Consider the following 24,778-nt stretch of genomic DNA (forward strand, 5'->3'; position numbering starts at 1 on the left):
CCTATGAGAGGGTGAATGTGAGGTCATTACTTCTTTAGGAGGTCTGGACTTAAATGGATCTATCTGCCTGGTCCCAGATCCACGGGCTGATTTGATATCCATCTGCTACTTCAACAGCCTGTTCAATCTGGACCACATGGCCGACTGGGAGGATGTCAGATACGTGCCAACAAAACTGTACTAGCTGTACTGCAAACTAGTACAGATAACTGTGCCAACATCTGTATGGCATCTGGAGTGGGCACAGCTGCAAGTCACACCATATTCCTGATTTTAGATGCTGTGTCCTAGGGCTGTTGTTCTGCTCTCTGCCATTGCAGAATTATAGCAGTGAAGGCTTTATAGATAGAGATAGAGATAGAGATAGAGATAGATAGATAGATAGATAGATAGATAGATAGATAGATAGATAGATATAGATATGTGGGTGTGTGTGTGTGCGTGTGCACGTGTGCGTGTGTGCGTGTGCGTGCGTGTGCGCGTGTGCGTGTGTGTATACACACACACAAATCCCATTAGTGCATGCATTGCTCTGACCTAGATATACCAGGCTAGTCCAATCTTGTTAGATCTCAGAAGCTAAGCACGGTTAGCCATGGTGAATAATTGGATGGGAGACCACCAAGGAAAATTAAGGTTGCTAAGCCGAGGCAGGCAATAGCAAAGTGCTTCTGTTGGTCACTTGCCTTGAAAACCCTATGGGCTTGTCAATCACTAGCTGTGACTTGATGCCCTCCCAAGTATATGCTGCAATCACTGGTCCCCTCCTAATAACATGTCACAATAGATACGGAAAACATGGCTTTTAAAATAGTTGCTGGGTACCTTGGGGTGTGTGTGGGAAATCCATTATCAGATCTCCCAGTATTTAATCATACCTACATGACAACCCCAGTTTTGACTTCTACACTGGGAATGAAAGGTTTAATTGTTTCCACTGTACCATTTTCCCAATAAAAATCACACATGAATCAACTCACATGTATATTTTTTTTCCCTACTGGGACCAATAGCAATTCAAGAGAACCATATTGGTGAAACCATGCAAGAAGAGTTAGAGCAAAAGACCACACATATACTTCAAGCGCTTCCTTAAACTAAAATAATTGAGATCTTCTGGGAAAAAATGAATTTGGGGACATGAAAGTCCAACAGACTTGCTCTTCCAAGTCCATTTTCTGCTGCAGTTTACAAAGGAATAAACATGCTGTACTTAAGAGTCTCATCTTCCCACTTGATCCTGGCAGTTAATGTGATTTCTCTAAAGCAGGTCACTGCACATTTTCATTCCCGGTTACTTTGGGCCAATGCAAACCTACTGGGGCATGAAAAATTACACTGCTTCACATGGCATCCAGAAGATGATATATGTCATTGCAGAATCATTTAAGATGCCTATTTGAATGCACTGTTTTTTAAAAAAACAACAACCAGTTTTACAGAAGAGGACTGTAGCGCAACTGATTATGTGGCATCGTATGGGTAGCCTGGCATTTTAATTTACATCATTTTGCAGTTGTGGAAAAATTATTTAATGATGGTTTTCTGGAGAAATTCTGTGATTTTCTGAGCATGAACGTGCTTGAGCCGAATGGTAAAGAGCATTAATAATGTTGGATACAGGGTGGGATAAAAGATAGAGCTCAGTCTTCCATACTGGGTAATTCCATTACGAAAACCAGCTAGATCCCTATTGGCCCTTGTGTCTCCCGTATGTAAAAAGGATCCTGTGAAGACATACTGTCTAAAGTTCATATTTGCAAAAACCATCTCGAAGAAGTGATTGCTGTGACGGAATTCAGCACGTTTCTGAAATGGACTGTGAATGGACATGCCTATAGCAACAGCATAAACTTCAGAAAAGGTTCTCATCTCCTATCCTAGCCAGTGCAGTAAGGCAATTACAAAGGAGTGCAAGGGATGCCAGGATGTTCAGGAAGAATTGAACCTTCAGAGAGTTGCAGGTGCCAGTTTGTTTGTTTGTTTGTTTGTTTAGTTAGGATATTTTAACTAATCTTTTTCCAAAAAAACGCCTCATGATGGCTGAGGTTCAGATTCACAACCCTGCCATTAAACTCATGTTTGCTTGACTCATGCACCGCCTTGGTCATCCCAACTCAACTCTCCTCGAATGCATGGTACTAGATTGAACACTTCCTAGTTTAATTCTACTGTAATGTACTATGACATCCAAATAAAGGTGCCTCTGTGAATTAGAGTTTATTTCCTCCATGCAAACAGACTTCTAAACTGGGAATTTCAGCAGGTGGGGGGAGGCAAATTGCAACAACCAGTATCAAAACAAACTGATATTCATCAAACAAGAAAGCATTCAAGTTTTGTGTGCAACAGGAGATGGGAATAAAGAAGGGCATGTATGAACACAGCATACACATTGTTTTTATAGTTGATTGCAATATTATTAAAACACATCATGAGCAAACTGGGGGTGTAAAAATAGTGGCTACTTCCATGCAAGGTTTTTGCTGCATGGGGGAAGCAAATGTCCATCGCGGCAAGATTTCTTATACAGATGAATTTCCGCTAGCCCTGCTTACACTTTCCACTCTCTCTGCAGCAAACAAATCCACTTGTAGTGTGATTTTAATTTTGCTTCACTGCCAGAGTGGGACAGATTTGCCAGTGGGCACAGATTTGCCCCAGATCTCTTCCCTCCACCTGCAGCTGGCCTACCTAGTCTTAACTCCCACCCACTCCCTTGTGCTGCTTTGACACTTCCCCCTCACTCTCCTCTCTGTTGCCGATTGTTTCCTACTTCTTGTCCTGCCATATCACTTCTATTTCCCATAGCCTTCCCTCTCTGTATATCTTTAGATCTTTAGAGTTAAAAAATTTAAATAACCATATTGATAGATCAATACACTGATACTAATACTTTAAAAATGTAAAAATAATATGACTAGTTGATTAGTCCAAACACCTGATTTGCCCCTCCACTTCATCAACAAACTGGGACATCTCCAGCCTTGTAGTTTTATACACAAGCAATCAGTGATTCCAGATCACAATCTGCAGAACAAAAGGACAATGTGAACTGCCGTTTGCTAACCCCCCAGGTTCATGATCATCCATCTCTTGATGTGCTCTAAACCTAAGTGTCAAGACCAATGGTAGAAGCTTGTGGGGAACTGTTGAAAGAGGATGTCGTAATTGATATGAGGAGAGAAATGATACACTGATGAAGGGCACCGAAAAGGCAAACAAAATGTGTGTTGCTTCTGGGTAAAATGAACATTTCCCGAATATATGGCTCTCATTCCTTTAATTGGTGAGGCTGACAACTTGCTGGAGAAGAACTCCAAACAATTGGAGTCAATTGTGGTTCGTGTGCTATAGTCCGGAAGCTTTCAACCAGCAGTTAATGTAGCATTGCAGAATCGCAGCGTGGCTGCACCTGTTGATGGGCAGATTGGATTGTTATTTATACATATTTATTGGTAGATAAGTAAAATAATATATTTGTATGCCAATTTGCAGCTTTAGTGTACCAGGTATTGTTTTTCGTCCTATATATCCTGCCGTAAAACAACAGCCAATTGGGAACGAGGAGCGAATAGGCGCTGAGGTGATCCCGCTCTCTGAGTTTGGCCCCGGCAGGGTGACCTCGGCTGCTGTGGGGAGTGACTGTGGAATCGACCTAGGTCAGTATTTTCAAGAACCCAGGTCGAACCTAGGTCGATTCAGCAAGTGCGGAATCGACCTATCTGTACTTTAGGTGGTATTGAGATCCAGTCCATTTTTACTTTTCTGCAAAAAGTAAAAAAGTGTACTTTTAGAAATTATTGTGATGAATTTTCTATTTCTGCTAGGTTAATATTAAATTGGTTTGCAAGCCTCTATATAAGGATTTGTCTATGTCACCAAAAGGAAAAGCAGGTCTAAGTGTGGCTGTAAGCATGGGATAAGACATTACAGCATTGGTAGGAGAGCAGGAAGATCAAATATTACTGTTACATATTGCTTTTGATCAGAGTAAACCTTTGTGGTCAACTGTTTTGCTCTTTATTCCACTGGGATTATAACATGATTGTGTAAAGTGCCTTCAAGCCACAGCCAACTTAACTCAATAAGGTTTTCAAGGGAAGAGACAAACATAGGTGGTTTGTCGTTGCTTGTCCACATCAAGATTTTAAAATCATAGGAACTTTACCAGGTCTGTGTGCCATCTAATTCAAGCTTGTACTTATAGTGTAATTGTTACCTGAACATATCCCTTACTTTCCTGAAAGATAGCATAAGTCTAGACATCTAATAATTAGACATCCAGTTACAAAAATTATGTTGTAATGTTCCTTTTGCTGTGTTTCTAATTTTACTTCTTATTTTCTCTTTTCAATTTTCAATCCTATCTACAATAAGCTTTTTCTTGGTTTGCTGTAATTAACAGTTGAATTCAAGTCACTTTCAGACAGTGGAGGGAGGTGGTCATCTTTGTTAACTGCTCCCTCTCACTGCAGATCCCACCTTTGTTCCCTCAAGATGTTCCTTAGAGCACATTTGGGGAAACATGACAGGTTGCACCAAGACAGGCAACAGTTGACCTTATGCTGAAGTGTCAGAAAATGGCCTTTGGATGTAACCCCATGTCTCTTTTGGGCAGTCATTGAGTGAAATGCTCCAGTAAATTGGTCAACATATACTGAAATGTTCTGCTTCTACAGAATCTTTGTATAAGTCTTCCTATGTATTTCAACTGCAAAGGATTGTGAAGAACTCCAAGCAGACCTTGATAAATTAGGTGAGTGGGCTAAGAAATGGCAAATGCAGTTCAATGTAGCAATGTAGCAAAATGTAAAGTGATGCACATAGGGGGAAGGAATCCAAGCTGTGGACAAGTCTACATAGGGACCACCAAATGCAGCGCTCAGACACAAATCAAAGAACATGAAAGGCACTGCAGACTAATTCAGCCAGAAAAATCAGCAATAGCAGAACACATGATAAACCAACCGGGACACAGAATATTGTTTGAAAACCCAGAAATTCTGGACCACTCTGACAGCCACTACGTCAGACTACACAGAGAAGCCATTGAAATCCACAAGCACATGGACAATTTCAACAGAAAGGAAGAAACCATGAAAATGATCAAAACTTGGCTACAAGTGTTGAAAAACACTAGAGTCAAGACAGTGACTAATCAGCTCCACCCAAACACAGGATGACTACAGGCAGTAATACAATCAAAGGGAACAAAGGACAGGCTACTTCTATTCAGATGCCCTCACCTAGTGACCTTTCTATCTTCATTGTTACTCACATGCTAATGGGTGGATCCCACTCAACACATGTAAATCTAGCTTTCTAATTGCACCCTTTACTTGTTAACAGACAATGGTTCTTTCCCCCACCCTGGACACTCCAACAGGTATATATATTCCACTTGCTTTCCTACTACCAGATCCTCTGAAGATGCCAGCCACAGATGCAGGCAAAACCTCAGGAGAGAATGCTGCTAGAACACGGCCACACAGCCCGGAAACCACACAGCACCCCAAAACTGCAAAGATTGTCATGCCCTTATATAAAGCAGTGGTGCAACCGCACTTGGAGTACTGTGTTCAGTTCTGGTCACCACATCTCAAAAAGGATATCGAAGAAATAGAAAAAGTGCAGAGAAGGGCAACGAGGATGATTAAAGAATTGGAGCACCTTCCTTATGAGGAGAGGCTGCAGTGTTTGGGACTCTTTAGTTTGGAAAGGAGACGTCTGAGGGGAATATGATTGAAGTCTATAAAATTATGCATGGGGTAGAAAATGTTGACAGAGAAATTTTTTCTATCTTTCTCACAATACTGAAACCAGGGGGCATACATTGAAAATACTGGGGGGAAGAATTAGGACTAATAAAAGAAAACATTTCTTCATGCAACACATGATTGGTGTTTGGAATATGTTGCCACAGGAGGTGGTGATGGCCGCTAACCTGGATAGCTTTAAAAGGGGTTTGGACAGATTTATGGAGGAGAAATCGATGTATGGCTACCAATCTTGATCCTCCTTGATCTGAGATTGCAAATGCCTTAGCAGACCAGGTGCTCAGGAGCAGCAGTAGCAGAAGGCCATTGTTTTCACATCCTGCATGCGAGCTCCCAAAGGCATCTGGGGGGTCACTGTGAGTAGCCGAGTGCTGGACTAGATGGACTCTGGTCTGATCCAGCAGGCTTGCTCTTATGTTCTTATGCTGCCCATAAAAAGTAAGGGTAATTTTGTGTCAGTTGGGGAACCAATATGGTCAGTCTTGATCTGGGTCACTGGAAAGAGATAGCTCCTTATCATTATCATATAAGATCATGCCACTGTGTGCTGTCAGTAGCATCAATTACTTATCTCTGTTCTTCCCCCATTCATAAGCTAAGATTATTATTAGTTTCTGTTGCGACATTGGCTTAGAATTCAGATTGTGCTGCTTATCTCAAATGTATAAACTAAAAGACATGTGACAGTCTAACCTAATATCTGGTGTCTACAAGTCTGATGACTCAGAGAAAGTACATGAAAACCTACCAGGCAGTTGTAGGAGTTCTTCATCTTATGTCGTTTGCACTCAGCTTCAAGCAGTTATTTTAAGAAGGGTGCCCTTTACATGTGCCGCATTATAATTTTATTAACCTAGCAACAGGCATGAATATGAGCACAAAAGCAGCTGTTAACCTCTCGTGCACAGTTTACATTTTAAATTAATTGCACAAAACACTTAAATTATGGGCTTTCGTAGTTTTACTCAGAACTTTAGAGGATTCTAAACATCAATTTCTACATTCATGATAGTTTGCTTCAAAACTTTTAACAACAATTGTAATAGTGCATGGGTTCTATGGATTTAAAACAGATTGAATATGGATCCTATGGATTTAAAACATATTGGATATAAATATAATATTTAATAAGAACTCACAGTAGATCCCTTAGCCCTGGTATGATTCTGGTCTCATCCAACATAAATACCAGCAAATATTTCTGCTATAAGTCTTGCCTCTCCCTCCATGCTAAAGCTGAGCTGCCAGTTTTATTTTTTAAACCTCTGCATGTAGTGTATTCATACTTAACAATTATTCATATGCTTATTAATAAAAAGGAAACTTTTTGAAACAAATGAATTGTTTATATCTTACTAATCAACCAGTTAGTTCTTGTACGTAGCCGTTCTCTGGTGCAATCTTGTAAAACCAGAGTTCAGCTCTGAAAAAGAGAGGTATCATTTGGACTAAAAGTAGTGGTAGTGTTGGGATTCAAATAATTTAGGGATTCAAATAATTTAACAGCCAGTTCCGGTGGTGGGATTCAAATAATTTAACAACTTGTTGTTTACAAGCACCATTTTAACAACTGGTTCTGCTGAAGTTGTGTGAACCTGCTGAATCCCACCACCAAGTAGTGGCAAAGTGAAAATTGTGTCACTATGGCCGTTTCCGCACGGAGGCGGTAGCGGCTAGGTCGGCGCATTTCGCGCCGACCCGACGACGCTGGGACCGTCCGCACGAACGGTCCTGGAAAGAGCCGGGCAGCCGGCGCTGCGGAGCGCCGGCGCCCGGCCAACCCGGCGTGTCCCCGGGCCTCCGGCACGTCACCGAGGCCTGGGGACACCCCCCCCCGGCCCTGCGCACCTGCTCCAGCGGCGCAGGGCAGGGTGCGTGTCCCCAGGCCTCGGCGACACGCCAGAGGCCCGGGGACAAGATAAGTGCCGGGTGGGGGAGGCGTTGCGAAGCTGCTGCCGTTCGCTCGGCAGGCGGGCGGCGCAAGGGCGGCGCGGCTGCGATGCAGCTGCGCCCCCTGTGTGAATGGCGGCCTGGAGACGGCGTTTTTGCCATCTCCAGGCCGCCATGAAATGCCCGTGCGGAAATGGCCTAGGTTATAGATTGATTGAATCATAGGCAAAGGGTGATTGCTTACATTTGTGGTGTACCAAAAAGCTTTCTGCTGCTTTGAGGCTCCAAAAAATAAAAAAGAGGAGGAGCCAGCTTGGTGTGTGAAGTCACAGCTGACTTATGGCAACACTTTAGGGGTTTCAAGGGATAAGATGTTCAGAGGTTGTTTGCCATTTCTTCACTCTCTGTAACAACTCTGGATTTTCCTGGTGGCCTCCCATCCAAATACTAATCAGAGCCGACTTACTTAGCTTCCAAGAGTTGACAAGATCAGGCTTGCCCGGGCCATCTAGGTCAGGGCAAGATGCCATCAACTTTCTAAATGTTACCGCTGATGTGTTAAACACACTAGGGAGTTGGGACTTACATTGCCTGATCAAAAAGATGGTTTGAAAAAGCTGGATTATACAATACTATTATAAGATCTCATAGGGTTTGTTCATCTTTTGCTACTGGAATATGCCCCCTGTTGAAGATCCCAGTGTATTTCTGGACTTTGATTGTATTGAGATACAATAAAATCAGTTTTTATGCTGGCCTGTCTGAATACCTTTCAGTATTCAGACAGTTATTAGAGAAAATTGATACTATTGATGGATTCTTCTTGGTTTTTTAGATGTTAGAAAGGAGCTGATATTTCCTTTGATTGGAGATAATATTATTTCTGTGGAGACAAGTGTTTTGTGGTTGCTAAGTGACAAAGAACCACAAATGACTTCGCAGGCTGCAAAATATTTGATAGTACTGATAGTTCATTGGACCTCTAAACCCCATTAGTACTTTACTTGTATTTCCATTCATGACATTGGTTGAATGAACAATAATACAAGCAGTAGTCGTAATACCTATTGGTGTGCCTATCATTAATGAGACGAGTTGGCTTTGAGGTACATGTGAGGTTTGGATTCAGAATGTGGGAATGAATATAATGATAGAAATGCTATCTAGGTTTTCAGTTAGATTTTGGGAAACAGCATTCATTTCTGCTGGATCTAGCTGCTGGACAGGGCTGACCTGGTTTCCTGAAGCATCTTTTTTTTCCAAATAGTTTGTATTTTATCAAAAACAATTACAAGAAAAGAAAAGTTACCAGTAATAACAGTAAGAATCATAGCAACAACAGCCCCCAGAGTCTCCTGCAAAAAGTATGCCGTATGTGTGGGAAGTTGACCCAAAATCTATTGAGGCTCTACATTCCACATTGGTTAAAAGCAACAGATGCAAATCATGGGCACAAGAACTAATGGAACTTAGTTGGTCCAACTCGCCACAGTCTGCACATCAGATGCAATCACTACCCACAAGTACAGCTAAGAGTCCTAGGGAATCCCTTTCTACAACAAAAGGAACCATCGAACCCGAAGTTCCTGAGGCATTTAATTAATAAGGAGTAAGAATTATAATAATAGATATTTTTAAAAAATAAGAAAAAGGAGAAAAAAAGGACCAACAAGAAGAAAAAACAAAAGGGGCAGGAAGCTGTTTCCAAGAGCACAGCAGCTCACTCACACTGCTGATTCTGGATCTTCTCAGAACTAGTGGGTCTAAAATCCAGACCCTTCCTGTCCACCTGTCAAATTCAAGATCCTCAATCTCTGGGGAGGTGGGAGCTAAGAAAAACTTGATCTGCAGCCGACAAAGTTGCCCCTATCAGCAATGTGTAGTCTGGGAGCTCTCAGAGGTTCAACCAACGGAAGTTGTCCGGCAGCATGAAACAAACAAAACAAAGTAAGGTGAGCAGCATGACTGGGGGTTCAAGGGTCCTGCTGTCTTAATACTCCAGATCCTCTTGCTTAGGTTTTCAAACTGGGTTTGTCATCAGTGATGAATGACCACTTCAGGAGGCCCATTTAAATTAATGGCGAGTGATATTTTCACTCTTGGAAAACAACAATGGAGATTAAATGCTAAACAGATTTTTTTTTCTTGAACTTGGTGTTTATTTCATCCCATGCAACAAGTGCTACTATTACAGAAGATGACTGATCCCATCTCAAATATGTCTGTTATATGAGTTTGTTCTCTCTTTTTAAAATAAAAGTAGTGTGGCAGGGAATATTTGTGTCACACTGCTTAGGATCCATAGAAAAATATGAAATGGACACACTAAAAGGCCTCCTTTACTTTTAGATACTTCATCATGTCTGAATCATCTTCAGTTGTTTCTCAGCATGTTATCTGAGATGAATAAGTCAAGCAGGGGGGACAGGAGCTAGCCCCATCCCCTGATATCTATGCATTTAAGGAAATTACTGCACAAAGCCTCTGTGCATGTGTTGGGTATTTTGCACACATGGGCAGGAATGCTGCAAAAAACTGGGTCTTAATCACATGGATACATGTACAGGCAGTGGGGTGGAGTTACTCTTTGCAAACATTTCCTCAGTTATGTTTTTCAGCAAACTTGTTTTAAGTTTTTTGTAATACCAAATACCATATGTCAGATATTCCACTGCTACCATTCATGGAACCCGTATAAGCCCTTAGGAATCCCTCTTTTGACAGGTTACATAGGTGTTCCCTTGTTTACTTGCTGTAATCAGCTGAGGAAGAGAAATGGCTGTGAACAGACCATTACAAATGCACCGTCAGTTCATCACATGGAACAGTGTTGCTGAAGTGACCTACTTTTCCTGCTTTTGCGTTCAGAAGGCTAATCCTGTTTAGCATTGCTGGGAGGGAACATGTACACCAAAGAGTGCTCTGAGTTGTGCAGATGGCAGAGTCTTCGCTGATGAATGTTTGTTTTAAATTGTTTGTTCTTCTCGTGTCTGTGAAGTGTGACTAGGACATCAGCTTGAACTCAGGCAGCAGAGACAGCCTATTTTTTTTTTTGCAAAGGGCAGATTAGTGGCAATATTAATAAGAAGTGTCTGTTCATACACATTTGCACTGCAACTTTAATCCCAAGAGCTAGTCCCAAAGCTATTAAGTGCAAGCAAATAAAAGAAGCCAACTGATCTAAAACTGTTCTTGTGCAAACAACAGCAGTGTTGACTTCACTGCTTGATTCACCATTGAAAACAATATAATAGCCATTAAACAACCCACAATAGTAATTATAACAATGGAGGGCACAGCCCTAAGAGTGGAGATCCGTGATATAAAAATGCTTCAGTTGTGCTGATACTAAGATGGACAGAAGTATTAATTTGTTTGCTCCAATTCTGTCTCACTGTACCTAGCCTGCTAAATCAAACTTTGAAACAATTAAGAATTAAAATAAGCATTAACTCATTCAAATTCTAAAATACTGGACCAGAATCAGGACTGCAGTGTATCTGTTTTGTCCTGTCTTTTAAAGCCAACTCAAATAAAAATATTTTCCATTGCTTCTGGAAAATACTCTGGTTTAAGCGATTGTATAACCAGAGAACAAAGTAGAAGGATAGGTGTGATGTGTGTTTTCATGCATTAGTGCCATGGATGACAGAATAATAAGAAAATCTACGATGATCTCATAGGTCACAGCAGAACATCATGGAGAAAGTGTTCTCCAAGGTATGCAAGTACTAAAGTCAGTGCAATCATAAACAGAATTATACCACTCTAAGTCCACTGAAGTCAATGGGCTAAGGCTATATTGACATTTAGAGAGTTGGGTCTTGGTTCCCCACATTCAACTTGGAGTCACACACAAACTGTCGAGAGTTGCCATTTCAAAGAGTTTTCCTGAGCCAGGGTGGTATTAAATTGCCTCATTTTGAAACAGCACGTGTAGAATCAGGCCCTGTGGAGTTTTTTTTAAAGGGCACAGAGTGGTCAGCTGATGTACTGCATTCAGAAGCTCTGGTTACAACCTGACAGCCCCATCCGAAGGTGGTGGTGGGACAAATCTGCCATTGGGAGCAGTGGGGAGGCCCCGCTGACAGATTTCTCTGGGACACTCACTCTGGGAAAGGGACAAAACTGCCATTGTGTAGCTGCCATTCCCCCCTTCCCCCCCCCGCCCCGCCCCCGTGATAGGATGTGGTGCAGGATGCTGTGGCAGCATCTCTGTTCCTCCAGCACTGCCAGCATAGCAAGGGTGGGCTGGGGGGTGGGGCCAGGGGAGGAACCAACATTAGTTTGCTCCCTCCTGGCCTTTGCTGGTGTTGTACTGATGAGCCCCAGCCCACACTTAAGCCAGCCTTTTAGCTGACATAAGTGCAATGCGGCCCGCTGGGGCTTCTTGGAGGTAGGGAGGTTTTTTGCCTTCCCTACGCTGCTGGGAATCCCCTTTGGGAATGGTAGGGAGATGCAGCTGCAGCTGTGAGACTTATCCTGACAGAAGTTGGTTTCAGATAGCCAGCTGAAAGTTGACTCAGCCTTCCATCCTTCTGAAGTTGATAAAATGAGTACCCAGTTTGCTAGGAGTAAAGTATAGATGACTGGGTAAGGTAATGGCAAACCACCCCATAAACATATGCCCTATCCACACAAACCTTTTAAAACATTTTGAGGCAGAAAATAAAATTTTTCCTCCATGGAATTCCACTTTATTTGCAGCCTCAAAACATTTTAAATGGGTGTCTGTTTAAAATGATTTTTTTGGTTGAAACATTTTGAAAACATCTTCAGCTGCCATTTGTGATCTCTTTAAGACATTTCCCACACCTCTGTGCCATCCCCAGACTTCCTCCTCAGTGCCATTTTCTGAGTCCATTCCCCCTCGCCTGTTTATTTGCACCATTTCTTGTTTATTTTTATTTGGGGGAGGCTAATCTTTGAAGCTTCGAGTATATGAGGTACAGAGAACTGCAGCATGAAATTGTGAAGCACTGAAGCATCAATTCTACATCTAGCTTGGGAAAAAATATCACATAATGGTGGCCAGGAATTGTTTCAAGGGGGTGAGTGTGAATGGACACTGTGATAAAGGGGGGAACATTTTAGATACATTGTAAGTGATTTGTGCAGAAAGGGCCATAGTCTGCCTAGTAAACTTGACGTAATTCCATGACCCAGTTCTTGCACATGGGACTATCTTTACCTTTAGTTCTCCACAGTGCCTGTGTGACTGGGAAACCTGACCTCTTAATAGTCACAATGTCTAGTCTGATTTGAAATAAGGTGTGACTCTGCTTAGGATTGCACTGCTGGATCTGTGTAGGTAAAAAGCTTGCACCATGGATTGTGCAAAAAAGTCTGGAGGTGGGAGAGTGAAGAGTCTTGGGCAATAGGATACCTGTTCTTAGTGACCTATTTGTCACCAAGTGACCTGTCAGAAGGTGAAATTGCTGCATTCTGTACTAGTTGAAGCATCCAAATGTGTCTCAAATGCAGCACCACAAAAAGTATATTACAGTAAGGCATGCTGGGTAGACTTTGGAGCACTGGCGTAATGCCCATTGGGCAAGGTGGGCAGCTGCCCAGGGCATCACCTTGTGGGGGGCATCAAAATGCTGGGTTCGTTTTTTGGGTATTTTAGTGATTTTCCATTTGTGGCCTGAAGGGGGCGCAGTTTTTAGGCTAGCGGCACCAAAATTTCAGCGTATCATCAGGAGACTGTCCTTATGCTACCCCCCACGTTTGGTGAGGTTTGGTTCAGGGAGTCCAAAGTTATGGACTCCCAAAGGGGTGCCCCTATCCCCCATTGTTTCCAATGGGAGCTAATAGGAGATGGGGGGTACAGTTTTGAGGGTCCATAATTTTGGCCCCCCTGAACCAAACTGCACCAAACCTGGGGGGGGGTATCATTAGGGCAAGTCTCATGATGAGACCCTGACAAGTTTTGAGACTGTGCCTTCAGAAATGTGCCTCCGCAGCCTGCAACCCCCATTGACAGCAATGCAGAAAACTCAATGCAAGAACAAAAAAAAATTCTTGGAGCAGACATTTCTAGGATGTTCCTGCAGGGGGTGCATTTTTTTTTGGATGTATCGGCACCAAAATTTCAGGGTATCATCTGGAGATGATGGCACCCCCCAAGTTTGGTGCAGTTTGGTTCAGGGGGGCCAAAGTTATGGACCCTCAAAACTGTAGCCCCCATCTCCTATTAGCTCCCATTAGAAACAGTGGGGGATGGGTGCGCCTTTGGGGAGTCCATAACTTTGGACTCCCTAGAACCAAACCTTACTGCAAGTACCTGGGGAGTAGCATAAGCTAGGACCTTGATCTCCTGATGATATGCTGAAATTTTGGTGCTGATATGTCTAAAAATGCACAACCTGCAGGCACCAATGTCCTGGTGCAAAAGAAAGATTTGAGTTAGAGTGGTGGAGTGTAGCAGCCCATGAAGTGAGGGGCATCAACAGGGACTTGCTGCATCCAACAGGTTTTGCCCAGGGCTACAGTTTGCCCAGGGCTGCCTCGTTACGCCCCTGCTTTGGAGTAGTCCTAACCTGGTCTATTCAATGGGGCTTATTCTAGGGAAAGTGTTTTCAGGATTGTGGTCTTTTCTTAATAAAACAATAGTGATTGCAGCTTTCTTATGAGAGAGAATTAGTAAACAGTATGTCTGCCAGGTATAGCCATAGATCAAGAGCACTCCAGTGCTGAAAATTTAATGATTGGGGATGTAATCAGAAGAAAACATAACTGGGAGCAAGGCTCATTGAATATAGGAGGACTTCTGAATAAACGTATATTGCACTGTAAGACTGTTTTGGATGTCTAAGAAAGGGCAGCAACTCTATAATTTGGAAGTGTTAACCTATGGAACCCTCAGATTAGTTTTCTACCCTGCCTGTTGACCAAAGAAACTCTTAAAGCAGCTTAGAAACATTCTATTGTGAAGTAGTGGAGTCTAATGTATAAATATCGTTTAATAACTAATTTAGGTCCTGCTATCATAGGAGACATTGTTTCTTTCTCTTCATTATGCAGCCTAATTTGTGATATGTAACTTTGCAACAGGGTAAAACTTTGGCCATCTTGTGGATCAATCTTGAGGACTTTTCTCTTAATGCATTATAGTTCAGCTTTGGTTGACCCCCTTTGGTCTCTTTCCAGACCTTATTGTCTTGCTGCAGCTACATTGTCCGGCTCATACATTTCTATGCTTAAGAAATTTTAGAAGACACTCCTTACTTATCCAACCCTAGAGGTGTTTCCCTTTTATCTGGATTTAGTTGGATAATTCGTGATGGCCCTACATCTAATGCCCATCGTAAAAAAATCACTTTAGTTTTAAATTTATGATTCCTACCTATATTACTTTTTGATTTTTCTGGATTCAGCATTAAAACACAGACAAATATGCTAATTAAAATGTTTAACATTGGAGTACCAATTGCATTAAAAGATATTAAGTGATTTGGTTGTTTTTTACAGATATACATACAGAGAACAGTCTATTATTGTCCCGAGTATAACATTACTGTTGAAAAAACATGGTGCTTACTGGACATTAACAATAGGTTACTCTTTTCACACTGAAAAGTCAAATTTTAGTAAAATAAAGAAATTAGGCCTTATTCCAGCTACTCTGAACATCTGCTTCTTAATTGTCTTCATAATCAAGCTATTCAAGCTAATATATAAATTGATGTCTGCCATTTCTAAGGTGCTTTTGTACCTCCTCAATTAAAAAATAGAAGTTTATTATAATTTGAGTTGAAATATAGTTGATAAGTTCTACTAAAACCTTCCTTTAATAACAAGCAAAAGAAGGCAGCTTTTCCTGTAATACAGTAAAAGCTGTGCTACCCAACACTTGGTTATCTGGATAACTCTATTAACAGGCATCTGTCACAGATGGCAATACAAATCCTCCCTCAGTTAACCGGAAACATTCTGATAGCCATCCGGCATTCATTTCCGGTGCTTGTGGAAGCAAAGTTTGTAAAGTCATTACTAGCAATATGTCTGTCATATGCACTAGCAATATGCACTTACTGGTCACTGGAGGGAAAATAAAAGCCCGGTCAGCTCTGCTATCAACTACCTCATGTGATGCTGAAGCTCCCGCCGAGAGGGTGTGAAAAGCAGGGTCTTTCTTCTGTGGTGTGGCTTACGGTAAAGGTGGCTGTGAATATAGCGCCCCCTAAGATGTCACAGAGTATGGCAGAAACTCCTGGGTGTAAACTGAGCGGGTCTGAGATTAGCTGTGTGTGCAGCTTGCCATGCAAGATAATTCCATCCTCCCCTTGCAAGGGTGCTTCCTTCATGTGATGTCAGGGAGTAAAATAAATGGTGAATACATTGCTTTGATGATGTTTAACTGTCTACTTCATTTTTGTGTTCATAGAAAAACTCAGTAATCATCAGAATAAAGCTCTTTCAGCCAACAACCCCCTTTCAGCCAACAAGCAGCAGTGGCGTAGTGGTTAAGAGCAGGTGCATTCTAATCTGGAGGAACCGGGTTTGATTCCCTGCTCTGCCGCTTGATCTGTGGAGGCTTATCTGGGGAATTCAGATTAGCCTGTGCACTCCCACACATGCCAGCTGGGTGACCTTGGGCTAGTCTCAGTTCTTTGGAGCTCTCTCAGCCCCACCCACCTCACAGGGTGTTTGTTGTGAGGGGAGAAGGGCAAGGAGATTGTCAGCCCCTTTGAGTCTCCTTACAGGAGAGAAAGGGGGAATATAAATCCAAACTCTTCTTCTTGTCCACTGGTGTCAGATAACAAACTTTTAATATATGATCATACCCCTACCATCATTGATTATATCCCTTTGATCAATCCCTTCACATGTCAATTCAAGTTAAGCCCACCACATGCCAATACAGGTCACATGATCTAAAAGAGGTGGGCATTTAGCACCTAGAGGAGGGGATTTTAGTATGGTAATGAACTCCCCAGGCATCTTGAATGCAGCCCTGTCATTCAATAGAATAACAGCTGCTTGGTAAAGGCCATGTGGATGCCATAAAACAGTATACTAGCCACAGTGTTACACTCTTATCTCAGGAAGAAGAAAAGAGGTGTTATCCAAAGCAAGGAATGGAGTGGAGACCTAGAGTCTAGGAATATCCTTGAAGGTTAGAACAATGTGGCATATCACAAAGTCTACAGCCTGAAATTCAGCATTCACTCATATAGCTCCCCTATTAGTAGGCAATAAAAGCATCTTTCTAACTGGCCAGGTGTCTTAAAAGATGGAAGTAAGGGTCTCTCATGTTAGAACAACAGTGAAAAAATTTATCCTCTATCTAGCAATCCTCTATTTGTTATGAACTTATATTTTTCTAAGGCAAAAATGACTGACTAAGCATGAAACTACATTAATCTAATATGGTTAATATAAAAGAATACCGGTAATAACTTTTAAAATATTTTCTGAAAGACTGCCTCATTATCAAATAAAGTAACTTTCCACTACCTCTAATTAGTTTCTGATTACAAAAAATGGATTAGAGTTCTGCTTCCTCTTTTGGCAGTGATTTTAATCAATCAAAATCATAAAAGTTCTACAGGGTGTTGTTTTGGGCCCTTCTCAATCTTCTGAATAATACAGCTAATAAACATACTCTTATCTTTCCTATTATTCCTCTTGTACTTGATTAAAACTTATTAATTTTTGTGAATATTCTTTATTAAATCTGTATCACTGACGTATATCAGAATAGTTCACATTTGTTAAGAACAAAGAATAACAGTTTCATTTTTCTGCTTTGCCTTAGTTGTATTTGATGAGGTTGAAATGGTTTTTCTTTGATGAAGGAAGCTTATGATGACAAAATGTGAACTCTTGTAGAAGCTGCACTGAAGACAGTAGAAGCAGCCGAGCAGTCCAATCCAGAGCCCTGGAACTGCTAGGGATGGTGCTACTACGGTGCCACCCTGCCACTTCCAGGGCTTTTTGCTGGTATAAGAAGGCAAAAAACAAACAAAAAAAGCCTCCCCGTCACCAAGAAGCCCTCCATTGGACTCAGTGGACTAACACCACCTAAAAGGGTGGTGTAAATCCATACCCTGGGCACCAGCATCCCAGGAGATAATGTCAGCTCCACCCTGGCCATGCCTCCAGAATGCCCCCACTATGCTGGCAGACCCAGCAGGGGCAGAGGCAGTGGTGGGATTCAAATAATTTAACAACCGGTTCCGGTGGTGGGATTCAAATAATTTAACAACTGATTGTTTACAAGCACCATTTTAACAACCGGTTCTGCTGAAGTGGTGCGAACCTGCTGAATCCCACCACTGGGCAGAGGTGTGCTGATGTGGCACTCTGTGCCATGTCGGGGCATCCCAGGAGGCTGTGATGGGCTGCCTGCCAGCAGATTTGGATTGGGCTGTCAGTGTCCTATCATCTGGCCAACATAAGCAAATAGACAGACACTAGTGATTATTCATAGAGCAACGAAAGACATTTAGATGTCATAATGAGTTAAGTAAATCAACAGTAATTCTATCTGAAATCTAGTCATTATAGAAAGCTGGTGAAATATATTTATCTCAAATTCTTTCAACAGAAAAAGCTGCTTAGACAATCTAATGGATGAAGATGAAAAAGACAGGGCAAAAAGGTAAGCGCTTCTTTTTTTCTTTCTCTTTTCATGTAAAACTGTCAACTTTGAGGAAAACCTGATTGCTTTTTGAAGATTCTGTGCTCATTTAACTAATCAATAGGGAGAAGGAAGAAATGTTAAATAACAAGAACTTGAAAGTCTAGTGAATCTCAAAGCATTTGTGTTTTTTTTTATTCTTTCAAAATGAAAGAATTTATCAGAATTTTTTCCTGTGAATAAACTTAGCAGTTACACACACACACACACATGAACACAATACCTTTGTTCTCATGAATCCTATATTCCTGGAATGCTTGAAATATCTTTTTCTCTTTACAAAAAGGAACAAAGCAACAGAGAAATTGAAAAGATGCAAAGGTTATTAGATCAATTTCTGTTATCAGAAAAATGTAGATACCTGGAAGTTGCCTGGAATACTTTGTAGGCCAGATGAAAAAGTTGTTGCTTATCTAATACATGCAGACCAGAAGAGTGAAACAATCATAATTTACTTAGTTGTCTTTAAATAGATCAACTGTCTTACCAAAACGCTGCCTAAAGCAATATAAAATGTATAAAACAAATGCAATATAATATCATAAATTTAGACAAAAGACCAATTTACAGTTCAAATGCATGAGTGGGAAAAAAGATGTCACCTGTTCATCAAGACAAGCAAAGTTGTGTTCAGAGGGGTGACATTAGGAAGACTCTTCTAATAGAGAGGTGCCACAATGTTACCCCGATTAGAGGGAACAGGATAAGTTACCCAATTCCTTTTTAGAGAATCAAAGAAACTGACAAGAATAAAGGATTTTTAAGAAGTTAGAAAGTTTATTAGAGAGAAACAGGTTGTCATGGCACCCTGGGAGAAAAGACTCAACTTTGATTTTGGAACTGTCCCCTTTTATAGAAAAACTTCACGTGATCAGTCATTAAATTCCTATACATCACAGAGTTCTTGACACCTTGGGATAACATACAAAAACTTAATGTCCTTCAGTCGCCAGACAGACTCATATCACTTTATGGAATTTTGACAGGTTAATGATTCTTTGATATAAATATGTTTTCCTTTGGCGATTCTGAGAGGCATGGCTTATAAATTGGTCATTTTTCTATTACATGCTCATTACAACATCTCGTTAAACTCAGGGTTAATTATAAGAACAAAACATTGGAACAGGTTTCCACTTTGTCAAGACAACTTTCTCCCAATGTTTCTTGACCTCTGACATTGTCTCAGTGTCCCAGTCTTCACCAGCTTAGATAAATGGCAGAACACAGAATCTGACGGGAAGAATGCACTGACAGAGCAAAAACATAGGCAAGCCCAGCACTAGAAACGTTTTATTTATTTATTTTTCCTAGATACTAATAATATATGCACCTTTAACTCAGCTTTCTTTCTCTGGCCTTGATTCAGTCAGGAGGATTTACTGCTGAACGCCTGGCCGCTGTAAGCACCTTTAAAGGCCTCCTTTTGTTGTGCGTTAGGAGCTTGTATTAGGCTGTGCTTCACCTGTGCCCTCAGGGCCTGCCTAATCAACATTAAGCTTAGATATCCGTGTTGTTTGGCTCTTTTCATTCAGCTTAGATTGAGAGTTAGAGGTTTTATTATTTCTTAAGGTGAGTAACTACAAATAACTAGTAAATGTTGATAAAACATAGGAATAAATGTCTTTTGATTATTTAATATAAGTGACTAAAAATGTCATTAAATGCAAATAAATGCGATTAGATTTTCAGTGATAACAACAATGCAAAAGGCTTTTGTTGTATTGCAGTGAATTCTGAGAGTAGATAATATATCAGAATTGCAAGTGAGTTGTTTTGTAGAACTTTACTGGATAACAAATAAACTTACGCTAAATATACGATCAACAAACTATCTGTGCAGACTATATGTACCTGTATTTCTGCCTCCCCTCTTTTTCTAAAACAAGAAACAGAGAGATCTTTCTAGAAGCTCATGTGACTCTAGTCATGTGACTTCAACAGTTAACTCTTGCTTGACTGAATGAAGCAGAGACTTGTAAAATCCTAATAGTTTTTAGCCTACATTCCCATCAACTGAACACTCTGGGTAGACAGAAGGTGAAGATTGTGTGTCACACTTGTGGCTCTTAACATATGGAAATTATATTTTGTATGAGGGAAAGCATTCCCATAGATAAGTTACTCTTACACTAATGCTTTGTAACACCTTGAATTTTGCCTAGAAATTGACAGAAAGCCCCGTGCATATTGGTGTCAATTATTCATTCTTGGATGAAACAGTAAATGAAACTTTGGTGGTCTTAGAAGCCTCTTGGGCATCTAGCAGCAAAAAATATATACTAGGCTGCAGATTTGCTTCTTCAGAATGTGTGACCACATCAAGAAGAGATAAAATTGCCTCTCTAAGCCCCCTTCTGCACGTGCAGAATAATGCACTTTCAGTCCACTTTCACAATTGTTTGCAAGTGGATTTTGCTATTTCGCACAGTAAAATCCAGCTGCAAAATGGATTGAAAGTGCATTATTCTGCAAATGCAGAAGGGGTATAAGATAATCATCAGATCCCTATGGTCATCATGAACCAATCATGGGGTAGGCTACACAATCGGGGGGGGGGATCCTCCTTTGGAGGCAGCGTAGGCTTCCGCCACAAATTTGTCCACTCCGGAGCACTTATGTCTGTGGAGGGAGAAGTCTGCTGGCAGCTGGCCACAGTGGGCTCCTGGGACACCCAGCCATGGCACGCAGCTCCTTATCAGCATTGCTGCACTTGCCCAAGCTACACTAGTGTCCCAAGGGCATCCTAGGGGCGGGGCTGACCTTAGTTGGTCTCCAGAGCCCTCTCAGCCCCTATACGATTTTCATGGCATATCTATATTCTCCTCTATGTTTCAGGTAAGATCTTTCTTAACCTTTTCGGGCTTCCCGTGCTGCGGGAAATCCCTTTGGAGCAGGCGGAGAGGTGCTCAGGTATCACCGTCCCCACCCACCTGCCAGTTTTGGATTGAACTGTTAAGCACCTGATTCTGCTCAGATTTAGATGTATTACCTGTAACTAACACCTAAGTTATGGAGAAAGTACATTTTCCCATTGGTTAAAATGCTGTTTGCTATTACTGGATAAATATGACTAGCGCAGGTAATCCTCCCTTCTCCACCTATGTTACAGCTTTCTGCAAGGAAAATTGGCTGGAAAGGTATTTGTTCTATACTTCCTACAATATGAGGAACTTCAATTGCATCTAGAGTTTCTGATAGTTTGTCAAACTCTCTGATGGACTTCTCCACCAGTCCACAATCTGTCCACTGAAAAGATTTTTCTTCTTGCACTTGAAGTTCAATCGGCTACACATAACTGTAGCCCTGATTGAATTTCAAGTGCAGGAAGACAAATATTTTCAGTGGACAGTTAAGACTATTGGAAATTCCTTGTATTGGAATGGGGGTGTAGATGAATAAGGAAGGCTGCTCTAGCTCAAAAACTTTCAAAGCATTGTACAAAGTGTCAGTGATGTTACATCACTCAGGGGAAAATGCTGTAGACAAAATCTTCTCTAAAGCGAGAAATGGCATCTAGAGTGGGATGCTACCAGGGTTAATACCTACTATCCTGGTCAGGGAAACTAGGCAAGAGTTATGGAACCAGATATACAGTATGTGCTCTTGGAGATGCCAAGTGCACTATCCTTGTGCCCTACTTAGTATCAAAAGAGTAATGTTATAACGTAAGGAGAAATGAAATGTTGGCATTCTCTGAGAACAATAGCACAAACAATTCTCTATATCAAGAAAATGTTACATTTTTTTATTTTCTGTCAACCATTATATCCTCGCACAATAAGTCTGGAAAAGCCACACAAAAGAGATTGCTATTGTTTCACGTTGGGGTGGAAAGTAGAAAAGGGTCAGGTAGAATAAAAGGCTGTAATAACTGTGAGATCTGGAGTTTCTCAGCAGCTGTCTTCTGTTGGTGTGTTTCCCCCTTCCCAGACCTTTTATCAGTTTTGTGAAACCAGCAGATTAACTGGTTTATACAGAGCTTTAGATTGCATCTGGTTTGGTTTCCTCTTTTTTCTTCTAAGAATGTTAGTCTGAGCACTGCTGTTTGATGCAGTGTTATCTCTTTTCCTGTTTCCTCATTCCCTGCAGCTTTTCTTTACTAATATAGGTCATGCTTCTCTGTTGCCAAGCATCACTGTCTTTTTTGTAATGCTTGCTTTATCAAGATACAAAAGTCAATGTAAAGAAAAACCAAAAACAAGGATGGCAGTGTTCCTCCCAGGTACTCACTTGGGTATTGCTGCTGGTATAAATAGTTAATATTTTGGCACCAGAAATATAATAGACAAAATCAACCAGTGAGCTTCCACAAGATTAGGATTTTAATCTGGTTCTGAAGCTCTAAATGGCTTTCATAAGGTGGGAGATGTTGATCAGTAGCAAGCAGAGGCGTAGCTCCAAGGGGACGGTGTGTCCGTGAGGCATCGGGTGCGCGCCCCTGTGGGGGTGTGGCGAGGGCATTCTGGGGGCATGGCGGGGGTGTTTCGGGGCATGACGGGCATTCTGGGGCGGAGGATGAACCGGTGCACCCGGCGCTTTCCCGCTTGCTATGCCTCTGGTAGCAAGCAGCCAGACCCAGCTGAGACACACCAGTCAGGTAGTATCAAGTTGCCCAGAGGTTGCTTCCATGCCTAGGAACTTGGAGATCCCCTGGAATTACAACTGAACATCAGAGATCTATAGTTCTGAAGAATAGCTGCTTTGTAGGATGGACTGTCTGGCATTATAGACCTCACACCTCCCCAAACATTGTCCTCCCCAGATTCTACAATGAAATCTCCAGGAATTTCTCAACCTGGAGATGGCAACCATAGCCAGGCCTGGTCCCAGTGAGTCCTCCATAATAGGCTTGAAAAGGGCTCTGCCCTCTTCCCCCTGGCTTTTACTCACAGAGATAGAAACCTTGAATGCTATGGTTGCTTTGCAACAGCTGCTGAGGGAGTCTGTTGCTTAAAGCTCCAGGCATTCTTTTTGTCATGATGGGTTTTTTAAACCCCAAATTTATTTATTTATTTTTAGATTTCACATTTTTCTGCAAACCTGGGGCCCTTTTCAGGTTTGTAGAAAGATACATCTTGCTCGTTCACAGCCCCACTCACTGGATTTAAGTATCCAAAGATTTAGCTGACTTCACTATTAGCTTATAGCATGTAGACAAGTGGGGACCCACAAGAAACTTGTGGGAGCAGCTATCCCATTCCCCCCACCTCTCCTTCCTCCCCTCTCTCCCTACTTATTTCAATATCTCCTCTTCCTCCCTCTTGCCACCGCTTTTCTTTCTTTCTCCTCCACACCTGTTACCTTTTCTCTTTCTGCTGCCTCACCCTATCACTTATTCTACCCCCCTCACCCTCTTAGGCAGATTCCGCATGGGCAGAATTTACCAGTGTTGGCCCGGTAAAAACACTGGTGGGGGGGGGGAACTTCCCATGGCTGCCGCCTCCAAATCAAGGCAGCTTCACCCCACCCCCCCCGGTGTTTTGTTGTCTCGCTCAATGAGCGAGGCAAATGAAAAAAGCGGCATCCGCCCAGTTCAGAGCAAACAGCACCAGGTGGACGCTGCTGTTTTATAGCATGCTGCTTTTTAAATATATATTAAGGAAAAAAATATAAAGAAAGAGGCAAAAAGGAGAAAAGAAGGAAAATTTCTAAAAGTGAATTGAATATAGTCAAGTAAATAGAACAACCACGACTTCTCCTAGCTAACTAATACATTCCTATATGCTAGTCTTCACATACTGACAAACAAATTCATTATGGACTCTCTACAATTAAATATCATTAGTAATTTTTGATATAAATTAGCAAAGAAAACATATAGTGAGAAAAGAAAAATGAAGAGAACCTTTTGTCGCTCAGAATTAATTCAAAGATTTATCTACATTTGATATATAATTTGAGATATAATTCAAAGATATTGGGCCTTTCCCCACTTACCTTCTGCTGCGTGCTACTCTCCCCAAATAGCGCGGGGTGCCGCGGCAATCACCCTCCGTGCGCGTCATTCCTAGCGCTCTTCAAAACGGCGCCTTTTGATGACCCCGCGCAGAGCCCGGGCGTGCGCCAGAAATGACGCATGCTGAGAGTAGCGTGCAGCAAAGAGGACCGACCAAAGTAGGGAAACGGCCATTATCTACATTTTAACCCTACAGTTGTCTTTAAACTGAAACAACCCTATTCTTTCCTCTTAAGAAAGTTACTCCAGTCTCTTTATCCTGATTTACTAACTCCTACAAACTCAAAGTCTCTTTCATTCCCAGTCTTTGCCAGTTCTTACTGCAACAGCATATATTTGAAGTTGAGATTTTTGGTTCAGTGTGCATCATTGATACTGAACTAAATCGGTCATGTTTTTTGCCCATCATTCAGTTTGGAGAGATTCTCTTGGAGTTCATCACAATTCACCTTGGTTTTCACCACCATAAATAATTAGGTATCTATCATGTGTCAGTTTGGC

At 41.6% G+C, this 24,778-nt stretch overlaps 1 protein-coding gene across 3 annotated transcripts in view; it reads left to right on the top strand.

Annotated features, from left to right (window-relative positions):
* The window catches only part of NPAS2 (neuronal PAS domain protein 2), a 90,055-nt gene that overhangs the window by 16,294 nt on the left and 48,983 nt on the right, over positions 1-24,778 (top strand). For all 3 annotated transcript variants that reach the window (XM_048494275.1, XM_048494277.1, XM_048494276.1), the window contains exon 2: positions 18,226-18,279. In XM_048494275.1, coding sequence (XP_048350232.1) covers positions 18,226-18,279 — 54 coding nt within the window. The remainder of the gene's footprint in view (positions 1-18,225; positions 18,280-24,778) is intronic.

Source organism: Sphaerodactylus townsendi, linkage group LG04 (genome assembly GCF_021028975.2).
Source record: "Sphaerodactylus townsendi isolate TG3544 linkage group LG04, MPM_Stown_v2.3, whole genome shotgun sequence".
NCBI classification, from domain to species: domain Eukaryota; kingdom Metazoa; phylum Chordata; class Lepidosauria; order Squamata; family Sphaerodactylidae; genus Sphaerodactylus; species Sphaerodactylus townsendi.